Genomic DNA, 17,007 nt, shown 5'->3' with positions numbered 1-17,007 from the left:
AAAATTTAGATTGAATTGATCAACGCACACCCTTAACCATGTTTCAGTCATTTTGATTCCAACTAGTTTTTAGGACTAATCTTCCTCTTTTTGTTTTCTCGGAATTGGAGTCAAACCTTCAGTTCTAACCAAGGGTTGAACCTTGATTCTAGTTTAAAAATCCGATAGTTCCATAATATTTGATTTCCGATTGTAAATCAAACCTCAGTCATCATTAGAGGCTCTTTTACCCTGTATTTGACTTCGATATCCAGTTTCCGCCATGGAAGTGATACATATAACACTGTTAAAAAACATGTCCTTCAAATTTTCAAAGGCAAATTCAACAAGGTTTACTAGTTGTGTCATTAGAGTGGAAACTATGAATTTGGTACTTTTCTGCTTTAGAATTTGCCTGAGACAAGCTTGAATTTCCCACAACTCCTGTCCTTGCCATTGGAAATTACTTTCTTCTAAATATTCAATAATACACAATTAAAGTATAGCTAGAGTCAATGACACGACTAGTATATTATGTCCAATCCAATCATTGAAAAACGTAACTTGTGTATATTTGCTTCGATAGTTCAAATGTCAAAGACAAACTCTGGATGAGCAGGTGATAAGTTTTCATTCTTCTACATTAAAAATCTACCAAGCAACCATAAAGTCTTTTAAGTAAATGGAGACGTTAGAATATACGCCGTAAGTTACTAAGGAGTCCAAAAAGTCCAAAGCAACATTATTTACCAAATGACATCCTTTTCCCGTATATATGGGTTTCTGTCCCAACTTGAGAAGCGAAAGCACAAAGTCTATATTGCTTTACTGTGTTTGGACATGAAATTTCTATTAAGGTCTGCTTATAGACCAGCATGAGCCAATAGGATTCTAATATGCATCAATTCATAGATTCAAAAAGATCATTCATAAATAGACTATTTCCCACCCAAAGGGACCATTTTTTAAATTATTTTCTTCTTAAATTAATGGTGGAGGGTAATGGGTATGTATGCGAGGGTAGGAATTCTTTAATATTGTTATGTCATAATCAATATAAATGTTCAATCACTAAAGTTTCTATTACAAGATATTTATTATATCAACTTTTTATTTTTATTTTTTGTATTTTAATTAATCTTGTAAATATAAAATATTGAACTAAAGATCAATTTATTCAACCAATTTTTCTGTAAAGTTTCAAAATTCAATTTTGATTTGATTTTTCAATTCTTTTCCCACTCTTATTGGCTACTATTATAGTATTAGAGCTTTAGTAAGATTGGTTTAACTCAGTAATTACTTGATTTTGTTTTCTTGACTAATCGTAGGATAGTAGAAGATTGAAACTTCTTCTAGGTTTAGAGAAGACTTGACCAACCTAAATTGATTGATGGGTTCTCCCTTCTTTTATCTTTTCCATTGTAAGACTCTTCTTCTTCTACTTTTTTTTTTTTTTTTTTATTGATTAGGAGGTTTAATGGACTGAATTAACACTGCGGCCTGTACACAATATATTAGTCCTCTCTTATACTTACCAAATCGATAAAAATTCTTGTGATATAGAGGATTCGTACTTGAAACCTCTATATCCTCATATAAATCAAACGACCAATCAAATCACGTCTTATTTACATATGATATAGAGTATAAGACTTTCTTGATGCACACTCAAATTCACAAAATTATAAGGAAAGAAAAAAAAAAAACATAGTTTTTTGACCCCCCTCTGGCAATAATTTCCAAGCACGTGACATGACTTGTCTAACTCCAAATTGACATATATTTCCTCAACTTTAAAATAGTGATGAGCATCCACTTGAAATTGTTTTTGGTATTGGAGAAATTGCAATTGAAAGAAAATTAAAAAGGGGAAAAACATTGAATGAACCTAATTTATTTATTTTTTATCTTTAAAGAATAGACAAATTAATTAAAGTAAACAAAAATAATCTTATTATAAACAAAGAAAATATCAAACTATAATAATAAAATAAAAATTGAATAATGCATGCATGTGTGTGTGCAATGGGATGCATATGATAATGTTAGGAGATGTTGGGCAGGTAGGGGGATTAATGCTAATTTAGAAGAAGAGAAGAGAAGAGAAGATAGGATACGGTCCATTTCATTATTATGTAATTATTTCTTTTATTTTTTAAGGAAAATTAGAGAATGTCAAGTCTAGTGAAAAAGACACACAAGTTGACTGATGCAGTGTGTAGAGACTTTGTGATCAATCACATTCACATATAATCCACCACCACCACCACCACCACCTAACCCACATGAACTTGCATACATCTCATCCACACAATAACAATATCTCTTACCCTAGCCCATACATTTTTTATTATTATTTAAATTTAAATTTAAGTTTAAATTTTTTAAAATTCCTACAAAACTTATATCTTCCCCACCCTAATTATTATTCACACACATACGTCGTACCAAACTTTCTTAACTTTTCCTACCAACTATTCTTTTGCTAACTTGCGCCCAGGTGCGCTCTGTGCACCATCACGTTATTATTTTCTGCCATTTTCATTTCTGTTTGTTTTTTCCCCCGATATAAGAGAAATTGGAGTGCCCAATCAAGAAACCAGAGTGGTCTCTAACAAACCCATAATAGCCTGTAAACAGTGAAAGCTTTGTGAAGTTTTGTAAATCAACTTTTTCATTGCACTCAATTTTTTATTTTAATAGTTATTAGATAATTTCTGGTCCAATTTTTTTTTTTTTTCTCTAGTAATTTCTCTTACCTACTAAGTTAAAAGAAAGCAATTCGTGCTAAATTATCCTATTTATGTAAATTTATTAATTCTAAAACCATGTAAATTAATGATTTTTTAAAATTTTATATACTTTTATTTTAGAATATAATTACTTATATTCCTCTTCATTCCATCAATGGTTATAGAAATTATATTATAAGAAAAAAAAAATAACAATGCACTACTTTTCACTTTCTTTTTCTTTTTCTCTATGTCTATAAAAATCTCACCATTTTCAAAATAATTTAAATTGTAATTTTTTTCTAAGATTATATATTTCAAAATATATTACATGTCACTTAATTATTATTATTCAAAATAAACAATTATAATTTTTTTTCTTTTTTGAGACCGCCACCAGTAATACTTATTAGTGATCACCTCCTCTCTTTCTAATTTTATTTTTGTGTTTTTTTTTTAATAATTCTCAAATTTATATCTTTTGATATAGATTTCAAGCAAACGTCGGGATCGATTTATTTGTTTTAATAGATTATGTGTATATATTCTCAATTCTAATTGTTTTGATAAATCTTAAGTTTTGATTAATTTTTTTTAGGTTACTGTAGCTACTTTTCTGATGGCTTTGCCTACATTAATCGTTATTTGGATAATAATGCAAATTGATTCTCTACAACGGATGAGACGAAAGAATTTTGAAGATTATCAAATCGGATTTCTTAAAAGATCATGAAATTATATAATGATTATAAATCGTGGTGAAGTGAAGTGTGTTTATTATTATAATACAAATTTATTGCTTTGTCAACTCAATTATATCTTTCAAATTAAATTCATTTTTTTTCTTTATTACAAGTGGTTTAAAGTTGGACTTTTAATGAAAAATATATATAGAAACTTGTTTATTTATATATTTATTTCATATTTATATTATATTTCTTTTTTTTAATGAAATTTCTACTTTTTTTTCTAAAAAATAAAAAATTAGAACTTATAGGGATGCTTCAAAGAAAAAGGTACACAAATAAAAATACCTTATTGTGGAGTATCATTTGGAAAATCATTATTAAACATTGTAACAAAAGTAAATAAATGTACCAAATTATAACCAACATAAGATTGTTTTTTTAATTCATCTGATTGCAAAATCAATGCATTGAAATTCGCCATTCTATGCATATAAATTTTATGATCCAAAGTTGATTATATTTTCATTATTTGCATAATACCAAAAATGTCCCCAAGAGATTTTTTTTTTTTTTTTGCATAGTATTATGAATTGTGCCATTATTAAAATGGCTTTATATGGTTTCATGACAATTAACCTAATTGGCTTTAATGCACATGATGCAATTTCTTCTTTAGGTAGAATGACTCCATCACTATCCCTTTGTCAAAAGATATATTATTCATAATGCATTTAGATGCAAAATTTAATTGCTCAATAAATTTACTTAAATACTTTTTTTTTTTTTTACTGGAAAGATGACTTAAAGTATTATTAATGTCAATCATAAGTACATCATGAATGATAAATGGGTAGTTTATAGACCACTTCATCGGATCAGTTGCAACATCGGAAACCCGAGCAAGCACGTCAACTACTTAGTTCGTTGATCGCCTAATAAAAACAAAAGACAATGAAGTAATAATCTCTGAAGAAAGAGCTTACAATCATGAACGATAGATCCTAAATAAGAGACATCCTGGATTTCATTTGACAATGCTTGAATTACCAACAAACTGTATTCTCTATAGTACCAAAATGAGCATTTTTGTAATGAATTTAATTAAATATTAGTACTATTTCGTTAGAGCTTTTGACTCTTTTTTTTTTTTTTTAGATGACATATTTAGAAATTTAAAATAGCAGTAATTATATTATTTTATTATTGTTTATTAACCTTATAGGTGAGTTTTTAATAGCTTAGATTTTCGAATTGCGTTTAGGTGTTTTATCATATGATATTAAAACAGACTCTATTCTCTATTTTGCACATCTTTGCAACATGTTGATTACCTTTTCTTATGTCAAAATTTTCTTCATTGTATATATAATTGCCTTTCTTCATTTTGTTGCATGCATGTATCAATGACATATGCATGCCAATTAAAATTTTATATATATATATATATATATATATATATATATATATATATAAAATATTATCATAATCTAATTATTAATTAAGATTATTAAATAATTTGGGTAGGTGCTATTCATAAATTAATCAACACTTTGAGTGCTAACCTTCACGTTTTAGGAGATAATGACATTATGGTGTTGAATTTGTAAAGATGGACCTCTCTGCTTTCCAATTGACTTCCACTACTGAATATTTATGCTTCCTTAATTGTTTGAATTTTTCATATTGATATATAATTCTATGTCTCTAATTTGATAAAAATAATTTTATCTACATCTTCTCTGAATTTACGATTTTTTAAACTAAAAATTTATTTATTTTTAATAGTTTTTATGTTTAATTAGTAAAAGAAAGACCATCATTACAAATTTGTCAATAAAAATAATTTCTTCCTAGATTAGTTGCTTTGAGATCAATTATATTATATTAGATTTATACATGTTTTCGTTCTATTTTGTTTAAATAAATTGATTAAGAGGATAATTAACCTACGTTTTGTGCCATAATATAAAATAAAATTGTTTTAAAAACTTGATATTTAATAAGTATACCTTTTCTTAACATATATGGATTAAAGATATGAGACAGTTTTTCTACAAAATTATGACAATTTTAGACATGCTCATATCTAAAATTTTGAATGAGGTATTTCTGATTATACACGGAAAAAAAAAATATTAATATTTTTTAAAATTTTTTTTAATTATCTAATATGTTAATTTATATAACTAAAAAGACAGGCTTACTTACACTTGATGAATAAAATCCATTAAACCCCATGCACTTTCATTAGTATGCTTTTTTTTTTTTTTTTTTTGAAGGGTACTTTCGTAAGTGTACTTGAAACATGAGTTAATAAGATAATTATTTGTTTTTGTTTTATTCAAATCATAATGTTCAAGAAAAACTTAAATTATCCAAGTAAAATAAGATAATTAATTTTTAAAGGACACTCATTATAAAATTTCTTTATGTATTTATTTTTTTTTAATTTAAAAGTAGGATGATAAAATGAATTAGTTTTGCATTGTATTGTCCCATTATGGTCCGAAAGGAATGAAACTTTTAATAGAAAAAAATTGAAAAAATGAAATGAAACTTTTTACTTTTCTTTTTAATTTCAATAGAAAAACTAACATCTATATAAAGTTAGTGTTATGCAATCGCTTTTTAAGTAATTTTTAGTTAAAATGCTAAATATTATTTTTTATAGTGTTCGATAATATAACGTTTGAACTAGCTTTTAGGAGTTAATGTAACGTTTTATAAGAAATTCATTCATTTAACGTTTAACATTTAACGTTCTATGAAAATCTATTTAAACAGTCAATAGTTAAACGTTACTAACAACTAATTTTGCATAACCCCAAAGTAATAAAAAATGGGAAAAGAATATTTAAAAAATCTTACTAATTAAAATAAGTGAATATTAAAAACTACGCATCCATTATGTTCCAAAAATAATTTATTAAATAATTTACGATTTAAAAATTAATTAGCAGAAAAAGTTTTTATAATCAATTAAGTCATTAAAAAATAATTTTTCTTTTCAAAAATGTAAAATATGATATTAATAAACTTAATATAATATTATAAACACACGTTTTATGCTATATTCAGCAATAGCTTTTTAAATAGTTTTTAGTATTTTAATCGGTTAAAATATTAAATGCTACTTTTTATACTGTTCGATAATATAACACTTGAATTAATTTTAGAAATTAAAGTAGTTTTTAATAAAAGTTAATCCATATAACATTTAGCTTTTATCATTTTATAAAAAACTACTCAAATAGCTAAATACTATTAAAACAACTAACAGCTACCAAAGCTACCAAAACGGTTATTTTACCATCAGAACCTCGTTAACCCACTAATTAGTAATGGAAACAGTTAACTCCATTGGCTAGCCACCACATATAAAACTTATTATTTTTATACATTTTTCTTGATATTTTAACAATAAATTTTTTAATTTTATAATTTTGGTAGTAAATATTTTTTAATTAATGTTTATACTATAACTAAAAAAAAAAAAAAAAAGAAAGTTGACAGTTAAAAAAAATGTTATTTTTATGATATTCTTAAAAATATTTTTTTTTTTCCTGGAAATCAAGGCTCACATTTTATTTTTGAGATAGAGAATATGCGTGTTTGAGGAGAGGAGAGATGGATAAGAAAGAGCGGGGTTTGTATTTTAAAGTAAAACAGAGGTTGAAGTGAAAGTGACAGGAGGTGGGAGCCACCGCCGCAACCACGCACATGAGCTTACGTCAGATGGCTGCCAACTGCCGCCCTAAAAGAGCGGATTTGGTAACGTGTAGGATATAGACATTTTTTGCCTTTAAATATTTGCCTCCTCAACTCCTGTCTTTTTACACTTATGCCATCCTCTTTCCATTTAACATGTATACTCTTTTATAAAAAAAATATTATTCAAAATAATATTTTATATAGTCAATAACATTGATGTCACCAATTTTCTTTTTTCTTTATAAGGTAAGGACACCAAATTGATTTCATCAACTTTAGTGCTTCTACTTACCCTACTCATTCTAATTAACAACTAATTTAGGGTACACCTACTTCTGTAAAGGAGTAAAGAATATTTATTTTCTTTGAATTTGAGTTTCTATTCTATATTTTCCATTTCAATTTATGGATTTTCACATATATAAAGTATCAAAATTAGCATTAGCAAGGTATTTTAGTTTATGAATTCAATTACTTTGTCTTGATGTGATGATAAAATATAATAGATTGCAAATAATTGAAAATTTTAACCAAATCAGTTGCATGTTTAGCATCTCTTCCTCTTAAAAATGCTTTGGATACTAAAACACAAATGGGGGTGTAATTTTTTTTTTTATTCATTAAAAAGGATTAACGGATATAAATAATACTGCGAGTTATACAACATGGCTAGTCCTCTATTGAACTCATCAAATTGATAAAAATATTATAATCAAAATGACTCGAACTCGAAACTTCCACTCGCCGTATAGATGAAATGATCAACTAAATCATATCGGTCAAACCGACGTTGATATAAGATTAGAAATAATTGTCATGTATTAGATGAGTTTAGATACATGTAGGACATGATATCTATACATATTGGCATCGAAAGATTTTGGAAAATGTAATTTTCCACTTTCCACCTAAAAAGTAGATTGCACTTTCATGATGTCAATTATTATCTTAATAATTCAAAGATTTTGAGGGTCATTTTTGGAAAGGAAGGGATCCAGATGGAAACTCGGAGGGACCCTCCAAAGGTCATGCATGTGATGTTGGTAGAAGTTGCACTCTAAACAAACAATTAAGGTAGGACAATAATTACACTATTGACAGAGAAGGAAGCAAATAAATTATTAATAATTATAAACTCAAAACCTTGTTTAATAGTTTTTCTTTTGGGAAAAAGCAGAAAAAATATCCCACGGAAATGGAAGCTTCTAATGTCTCTACCTAACACCTTAGAAAAAGAGAAATAAAAAATTGTTAAATAAAAAAGAAAGAAAGAAAGAAAGGAGGTGAATAGTTGAAAAGTGGCCGCCCTTTCCACTAGAGAAATCATATAGCCATTGGCTATTTTTTTGGATCTTTGTTTCAAAGTAGCTACTACTCTCCTCATATGTGTCGTTTTGCTCTTAGTCATCTTTGTCCCCCCATTTTCTTTAGGTACTAAATCTATTAAACCCATATTTGTTTTGGTCTTTCTTGTCAACAATTATCATTTGGTTTGCCATTTCAATAAAATTAATTTTTTTTATATCTAGGTTGATAACTTATTCAAATGGTAAATAATTATTTTATTATATAGTTATTATTATTGTTTTTCAATCAATGTATGATGGTGGCGATGAAGCCTTAGCCTAATAGCTAAAGTGGAGGACCCATGACCAATGGGTCATAGATTCAATTTTCCTCCCTCTAAAAGAGGTTGGACTGCCTTTATTGAACTTTAATGTATATGTATTTTCTATCTAGTTCAGATAGTAATACTCTTCCTTGTAAATATTAAGTGATGAAAAAAACAAAACATCATCATACGGTGGTTCATGAAGCAAGCCAAAATATGTATGAGACAAAGGACCCCAACCCTTTTTAAGTGATATGACTTTGAAATCATGCTTCCAATTTGCCATTTGGAGGGTTGGTCTTCATCTCTCAATAATGCACACGTTGAATAAAAAATCATGTCATCAAAAATTAGGGTTTCAACTTTCAACTTGTCATAGTTAAAGTTGGTTGGGTTCATTATATATTTTTGTTTATATAAAATTTTAACTCTAACATGCTATAGAATACCTATATTTTACTATAAGTTTTTATTTTTTTCACTAAAATTAAATTTACTCTTTAAATAATTTTAAAGGTGTATGTCCTAATTAGTAAATTAAAAGGCTTTCTAAGATAATTAAAATCTAATAAATTTTAACCTCGAAATCTATAATTAACATCACTTCTAAATTGACGTTCAAAATTTTAATTTAAGCTATTTGAATCATTAAGTCAATTATGGTTGGATATTTATATTGTTTTCTTAAACATAATTTCAAATGTAAATACTTTTCAAATATTTTATATTGTTTCGTCCTATGTTAACTTTTTTTTTTTCAAATTTGAGCTTGAACAGAAGAGAAGTTATAACATATTTTTATAAAGTTATTATATTCTTAAAAAAGTATATCGTCCCTCTAAAGTTATATGTTTTTTATCTAACCAATAATAAAAGGAAATGACGGAAAGTGCTAATATAATTAATGTTATGGTCATTTTCACATAATATAGAAATAATTAATTTTAGTAGGGTTTTTCTTTTTTTTTTTTTTTAAATATGAATAGAAGGATTTAATTTTAATTTTAACCTAAATGTACATACTTGAAATGAAAGGATCATTTTTTTTTTTTATCTTACCAAATAATAAAAATGAGATGAAAGAAGAATTTAATTAGAGACTCCAAGTGGAGAATAGTTGATATTTTTAATTTGAGTTGTTAAATTGTTTGGTGGCTCCACTTGATGCACACTCTTCTTGTATATATATATATACAAAATGAAGTGTAGGTGAGGTAGCGTTTTGATAGAAACATTAAATAACTTATCCTTTTGCCTTTGATTTGATGAACATTGTACATTGTTACCTAACAAAGTTTCTAGAACTAATTCTTAACTAATTCAATTTTTAATATTGATATTTGCTAATCAAGTCAACATTTTGAACCCCACCAATTTCATTGGCCTTTTACCTCTTATTTAACCTACATAAACCCTCCTCTTCAAAAATTAAAAATCATATATAATTGGTAAAGTGACCTTTTTCTTTTTCTTTTTTTTTTTTTAAAAAAAATGAAAAGTATATATTATGTGATTTCGATTTCACATTTTTTTTTCCTAAAATTATCTTGGTAAATGAGTATGAGATAAGGAGACCTTAGTCTTGACAAGTAAAATTTTACTGGATGCAGTCATATCTTTACCGTATACCCAATCGATTAAAATATGAAAATTTTTAATTTCTTTTTTTTTTTTTGAATATTGAATATCGAAGGATTTGAATTTATATTTATTATTATGCAATTATCACTAAATTATATCTTAGTGTGTATAAAATTATTTTTACTTGTCCCTTTTTAACCAATGAATAATTAAAATATCATCGCTTCAATAAAAATTATTTTTTATTGATTTAATCCGTAGATGAAGATATGAATCGAGTCTAGACAAATAATTTCAATTTGGATTGCATCTCTTTTATTTAAGAGTATTGTAATTCAGAAATTTTATGAATAAATTTATTTTCAAAATGATTTTAATTAAATAGTCTCCAATTAGCATATTCAGCATAGTACTTCTCTAAGAATTAATTTCTTAATTAGTTAAAATTGTTTCCTACTCATAGTGGAATTACGTGTCCATTTGAGTTATGATATGGAAAAGGCACTTTCACAAATTATGAACTCTAAGACTATTTCTACATTTCATTCTTAAAACGGTCAATTCCAAATGCTTTTATTATAATTAAGCTTAGGCAACCATAAGTCAATTTCACTAGCTAAATTCATTAAATAATCAAATGAAGGTAATTTTTTACAAGTTACCCCAAAACTTAATTCCATTTATAACATTTCTGTTAATTTATATATAACAATAATCTTAATCAAATTGTTCAGAAGATAATTTTTCCTGTCAGGAGATATTATGATACAAGATATATTAATACAACTATAATTTATCAAATCAAATTCAAATAGGTAAAAAGTATAAATAAAAATAGAACACACTTTTTTTTTTTTTAATTAAGAATAGAACACATCTATTATGGATGTGTTCGTCAATAGCTTTAAGTAGCTTTTAGCGTTTTCACTAGTCAAAACGCTAAAAGCTATAACTATTTTTTATAGTATTTGGTAACATAGAGTTTAAATTAGTTTTTAGATATTAAGGTAGCATTTGACTTTTACTTTTTAAATTGTGTTTAGCTTTTTTAAGTAACTTTTAGCTTTTTGACTGGTCAAACCGCTAAACGCTACTTAAAATATTGTTCGGTAATATAGCATTTCAACTAACTTTTAGAGATTATAATAATGATTTGTGAAAAATTAACTCATGTAATATTTAGCTGTTAGCTGTTTGAATAGCTTTTAGCGTTGTATGAAAAGCTACTCAAAGAGTTAACACCTAAACGCTATTAAAACAGCTAACAGCCGTCAAAACAGCTAATTTTGCTGAATAGATCTCTAGTATTTTACGGAAAGTATTCAAATAGCTAACATCTATTAAAATATTTAATTTTATCGATCAAAACTCTAAAAAGCAGAAACTACAAAATTAGATTTTAGGTTTACGGTGAGAGTGAAAATACGGCAAGTATAGATTGACTTTGATATCTCCAATGAACCAGTATGCAAAATTGATGTTGCATGGGAGGACCACTTATGAAGAAGTAGGAACTATCCTAGGACTAGGAGGGTGGTGAAATTTAGAAGAAGATGAACAAAAGAAATTAGAAAAAACCTAGTTTGTGTTTATTGCGATGCAAATCTAATAGGGTTTTGTGTGGTTGGTTGAGTCATGGCTTAGATAATTAATGCTTGGTTGGTAGAAAGATGGTACTACGGAGAGTTGTTAGTTTCTTCACGCTTTTTATTTTATTTCATTTTAACATAAATTAAGATCTTTTTTTTTTTTTTCAGCTTTTATTGCAATGGAAGAGATAGGTTACCTACCACTCTTCTCCTCCTTGTTTCTCCTCCTCTCGCAGCTTATCCATTTCCTACATAAGAAAATTTTCTTTTTTCTTTTTCTTTTTTTTTTTTTTTTTTGTACTAATATCTCTCCCATAAGAGACAACCCAAAAAGAATCTATATATAAAGAAAAACAAATACATACGTGTGTGTATATAAATATTAAAATTGGAAGGAAAAAAAGGGGTAGCCAAGGAAATCTTCTCTTTATCACATGAATTATTATTTAATTAAACAGTGTGGGTTCATGACTAAAGCTCTATTGGTATAACAAAAAAAAAAAAAAAAAGGAAAGAAATTTAACAAATCATAATTCACCCATCCGAAAAAACTATAATTTACCAAAATAATAAAAGAAAACAAAAAAATAGTCGAAAACGAACCTTAATAACATAAGGTAAAAAAGAAAATATAACTTATTATATTTTCTTTAAATAAAATAATGTGTAGTTAATCACCTCATATAAATAGACAAGAGTAAGATTTTGACTTTAAATGTAATTTATTTTCTAGAAAAACTAAATTCATCATTTCCACTTGGAAATTTAAGAAAAGATCATTATATTACTAATTATAAGCAGAGAGTTAGCTCCTCATCAAGTCGTAGATTATTAATCAACTCACTTACTTTATATCTTTAGCTGCTGGTAACATAGCAACAGCAACAACCATAACATGACCCTTTCGAGATCTGATAAAGAGCCTGACAAACCCCTACTTTCCCGGAAAAGATGGTCAGAAACCAACCAATTAGAAAAATTTTTTTAAAAAAAAAAGAAGAAAAAAATCAATAAATAACAAGAACAATTATAAGAGAAAACAAATTATCCTTCAGTTAGTGGAAAACATCTATCAAAATTATAATCATTTGTTTTAGCAGTATATACTGTATTTATATCTATTAACGAACTAATAATCATACAAGCTAGAAAAAAAAAAATAGAAAAAAGAAGGGAAAAATTAGGGAGATTAATTTGAATCTAATAACAATCCCTTTCTGGTTTTCTTTTTCCTGCTACAAACACTAGATCAAGAAAATATTTCTTTTCTTATTTCATTTCCAAGCTTCTATAATCCAAAACACCACTTTTCATGCCCATGAAATCATAACCAGAGTTGTTACTTCCACTAGTACTGCTACCAATATTAGAAGCCAAACCCATATGGCAACTGCAATCTTTACTGTTTTGTAACCCCAACCTGCAAGCAAAACAAAGACCTCCATCGCCAGTCTTCAATGGCTGTTCAGGTGCTTGGTTTTGATAAGGTAGACTGATTTTAAGATCAAGATTCAAGTCTGGGCACTTTTCTTGAATTGGGTTTTCTTCTTCTTTACAAACAATAGCATTCACATTAGTAGTTTTGGTATTACTATCAACTTTTTCTTGTTTAACGCTAGAAAAAGATATTGTTGTAGCTGTTGCTGATTTAGAGTTGGTTGTAACTACTGTTTCTTGCGCCGGCTCGTTTAATGGCCGGTGAGTTGCAGGATCTATTCCTCTGTTTAAAAGCTTACGTCTTATATGTGTATTCCAATAATTCTTTATCTCATTATCTGTTCGTCCCGGTAATCGTCCAGCAATAAGAGACCATCTAAACAAAAAACAAAAAGACCATTAGTCCAACAAGAAAAGTTAAGGAAAGCAAGAAAGTGAGTAAAAGACGGGTTAGGGCAGTTATAAAAAGAATTACTTGTTGCCAAGGAGGCTATGGAGTTTGATAATGAGTTCATCTTCTTCATCAGTGAAATTACCACGTTTAAGGTCAGGTCTTAAGTAATTAATCCAACGAAGTCTGCAACTTTTACCGCAACGAAGAAGTCCAGCAGCTTTAGGAAGAGAACGCCAGCAGCCTTCACCATGAGCTCTAATATAAGCAATAAGGCGATCATCTTCTTCTTTAGTCCATGCACCTTTGTTTGTATGAGCTTTTTCACAGCAAGGAGACCTTCCCATTTTTCGAGTAATAGGCTATTACTATTGTTATTATTATTATACCAATCAATCAAACTATAGACAAGGCAAATGGGTTTTTCTTTTGATGTGGTTTAATTAGTGATTGTTAGGGTAAAAGTGGAGGATTTTTTGTTTTTGGAGTTTGCTGCAACATTAAGACCGGCCCTTGAGAGGAATTGAAATGGGGTTTTATATAGGCTTTTGACTCTTTTAGAGAGAGAGAGAGAAGAGAGAGAGAGAGAGAGGGAGGTTCTTAGCTATTATGCTTCTAGATGTGAGTTGGTGAGACAGGTTTGAGAGTAGTGGCTGGTGGCCTCTCTCTTGATGATATTAGCATCAATCATATAATAAGTTAAAAGGACATTAACTATAGGTAACCTTCAGGTAGGTGTAAAGTAAGGTATATTAAAGTATAGGCAAGACTTGTTGTACATATTTGCCCCTTTCTTTTATTTATTTTTTATTATAAATTATTTATTTATTTACTGATTTTCATTTTAGTTATCTCTCAAAATCTTCTCCAACTCATCACCAGACAGCATATACCAGAATTCATATTGAGCTTGTATATTATATACTATGTTGGAACTAACAACAATTAGGGTGGGCTCTGTTAAAAATTAAGGTCCACCTTCATGTATTATATTATATATCTTTTATGTGACCTAACACTCTTGCTTCTATAGCTCCTCATACAACTAGACTGCCTATATTATGCTTTATCTAATGAAATTCTTGATTAGCAAGTTACCATCCATTCATGTGTGTGTGTCGCATCTAGAATTTTTACGAATTAAGTTTAGTTTAATATATGGCGGTGAGATTTTCTCAACTTAATTAAATTTCCATTCCCAAATTAACATTGTTTCTAGATAGTTAATAAGTATTGAAACAAATTTAGACTACTTGATATTGGGTATAGAGATAAAAGTTTTGGGTTGATTAATTTGATGTTGTTTAAGTAAGTTAGTTGTGGTGGGCATTTGGGAAAAAATAAGCTCAAGTGGTTTGGCTATTCTAGTGTTATTCTTGTGCCCATGTATAGAGGTAGTTGTGGTTCTTTATTCTATTGGTACACTACACTATCATGCATGAGAGAGAGAGAGAGAGAGAGAGAGAGAGAGGAAAAGAAAAGAAACAAAAGGGTATTTTTCCTTCTAGAAGAGTTGGGAAGAGGTTGGGTTCAAGAAAAGATGATGAAAGAAAAAGAGGGAAAATAGTGAAACCAAAAAAGATAAAATAATAAAAAGAGAGAGAAATATGAGTGTGGTTCTGGTTGTATGTGGGCTTCCTTCACCTTCCACTTTTCCTTTTTTAGTTTTTTTTTAACCCCAACCTTGTGGTGCAAGTTTAGGCAACATTACAGAGTGTAGGGTTAGGGATGGGAAGGTTTATTCACCTTTTTCTTGTTTTCTCTCCCTCCAACTTGCCAAGATTATTTGTTACCCACCACCACCATTTATCTCTCTCTCTCTCTCTCTCTCTCTCTCTCATCATGAAATTCAAGTGGATGGTAAGGGTTAAGGATCATGGGCATAGAAGTTGCTGTCAAGGGATAGATATCAAGTTGTGCAATTATGTGTGTGTATTTTCACCTACTTTTTCACCCTTTCTGACTGTCCCAGCACCTAGTCCAACTCTGGCCTCACTTTGATGTTGAAACTTTTTTATGATTTTATTCCTACAGAAAAGACTTTTTTTTTTCCCTTCTTTTTTTCCTCTCTCGCTCTCCCATTTTTCCACAGAGCCCCAGCCCACCTAAGCTTATCCATATTACTTTCAGAAATTAATTCAACAAAATATTGAACAGATAATCTTATATACATATTATTAAATTCATTATCAATTCCATTACAATCATTAAATCACTTTGTTCGAATAAGTAATTATTATTAAATTTCAGTAGTGGCTTAACCAAGTAAGATTTAGCTAATAATAATAGTATAAGTAATTAAATTGCCATATCTAGCCTTTACACGCAAAATTTGGCTAAATCTTTATAAAACTTTAATAAGTTAAAAATAAAATCAAAACCAAAATAAGCAGAAATTAAAATTTAGGGGTAAATTCAATTACTATGATTACAATTAACCTAGAACAGGAAATGTAAAAAGCATGTTCAAGATAAAAATTTGCCCCCCAAAACAATTAGATCATATAAGAAAAAAGATAACTAGCGATAGATACATTAATTATTAATGCTTGTTGCTTCAGTTAGATGGAACTCATCATCACTGTCAGTTAGGTTGTTTTAACACATTGATTGGTTTCAAAGGTCACCATCCCAACCAGTTTCTTCTACAAATACGTACACACAAGCACATAGCTATTCTTTAAAGGGAGAAAAATAGAAAATAAAATTATAAGTAAATGTATCTGGAGAGAAACTGTTTCTTTCTTTCTTTTTTTTTTTTTTTTTGGTAACCTGGAAAGAATTAAAATTAAAATTCTATAATTATATACCTAACTAACTGGGTGAGAATCGGCAAAAATGAAGAACGTGTGGTGACATCCAGCAAAGCAAACACGTGGATATCATGTGCTTAGGTACTAAAGAAGAATCGTAATCGTGGGTGTGTCCTAAAAACTCTTACCTACCTCTTTGGCTGGCCTTCACATGTGGGACTCCTCAATCTTAGCACCCACCTTGGGATAAACCCTTTATTGTATTATTAATTTATTTCTATTTTTTAGGTTTAGTTTCCTCAAATGATTTCCTATTTATTTATTATTCAGTAAAATATTAACAGAAAGAACGAATCAGATCTTCCTAATCTTTCCCACATTTGTTTCAAGGGCATAAATTGAGGTGCTAGGACACAAAATGGGGCAAAACAAAACCTTTTAGACAAGCTGTATTTGTTGGCTGTTAAATTTGGTGGCTCAGTCTGGTAGTAAAATTATAAAAGTAAGATTGCCTTGTCTGCACCTGGAAA

The 17,007-nt window shown here is 28.3% G+C and overlaps 1 protein-coding gene across 1 annotated transcript; it reads right to left on the bottom strand.

Annotated features, from left to right (window-relative positions):
• Window positions 1-12,951: 12,951 nt before the first annotated feature.
• On the bottom strand, window positions 12,952-15,920 carry MYB4 (myb domain protein 4). The gene is made up of 2 exons (XM_012226369.4): window positions 13,809-15,920; window positions 12,952-13,709 (listed from the first exon to the last, which is right to left on the bottom strand). Exons 1-2 carry the CDS (start codon window positions 14,069-14,071, stop codon window positions 13,166-13,168), a joined length of 807 nt encoding a protein of 268 aa, XP_012081759.1. The 5' UTR covers window positions 14,072-15,920; the 3' UTR covers window positions 12,952-13,165.
• Window positions 15,921-17,007: the final 1,087 nt, after the last annotated feature.

Source organism: Jatropha curcas, chromosome 1 (assembly GCF_041381405.1).
Source record: "Jatropha curcas cultivar XTBG-Jc1 chromosome 1, XTBG_Jcur_1.0, whole genome shotgun sequence".
NCBI lineage: Eukaryota > Viridiplantae > Streptophyta > Magnoliopsida > Malpighiales > Euphorbiaceae > Jatropha > Jatropha curcas.
The sequence above is the reverse complement of the archived record's forward strand: the minus strand, read 5'-3'. Positions and strand labels throughout refer to the sequence as shown.

What these genes read in the sequence shown, in the direction of transcription:
- MYB4 (XM_012226369.4), bottom strand. Translation starts at nt 14,071, where the DNA reads ATGGGAAGGTCTCCTTGCTGTGAAAAAGCTCATACAAACAAAGGTGCA. An exon ending in CATAGCCTCCTTGGCAACAA is followed by an intron (nt 13,710 to 13,808) that starts GTAATTCTTTTT and finishes TTTTTTGTTTAG; the next exon opens with ATGGTCTCTTATTGCTGGAC.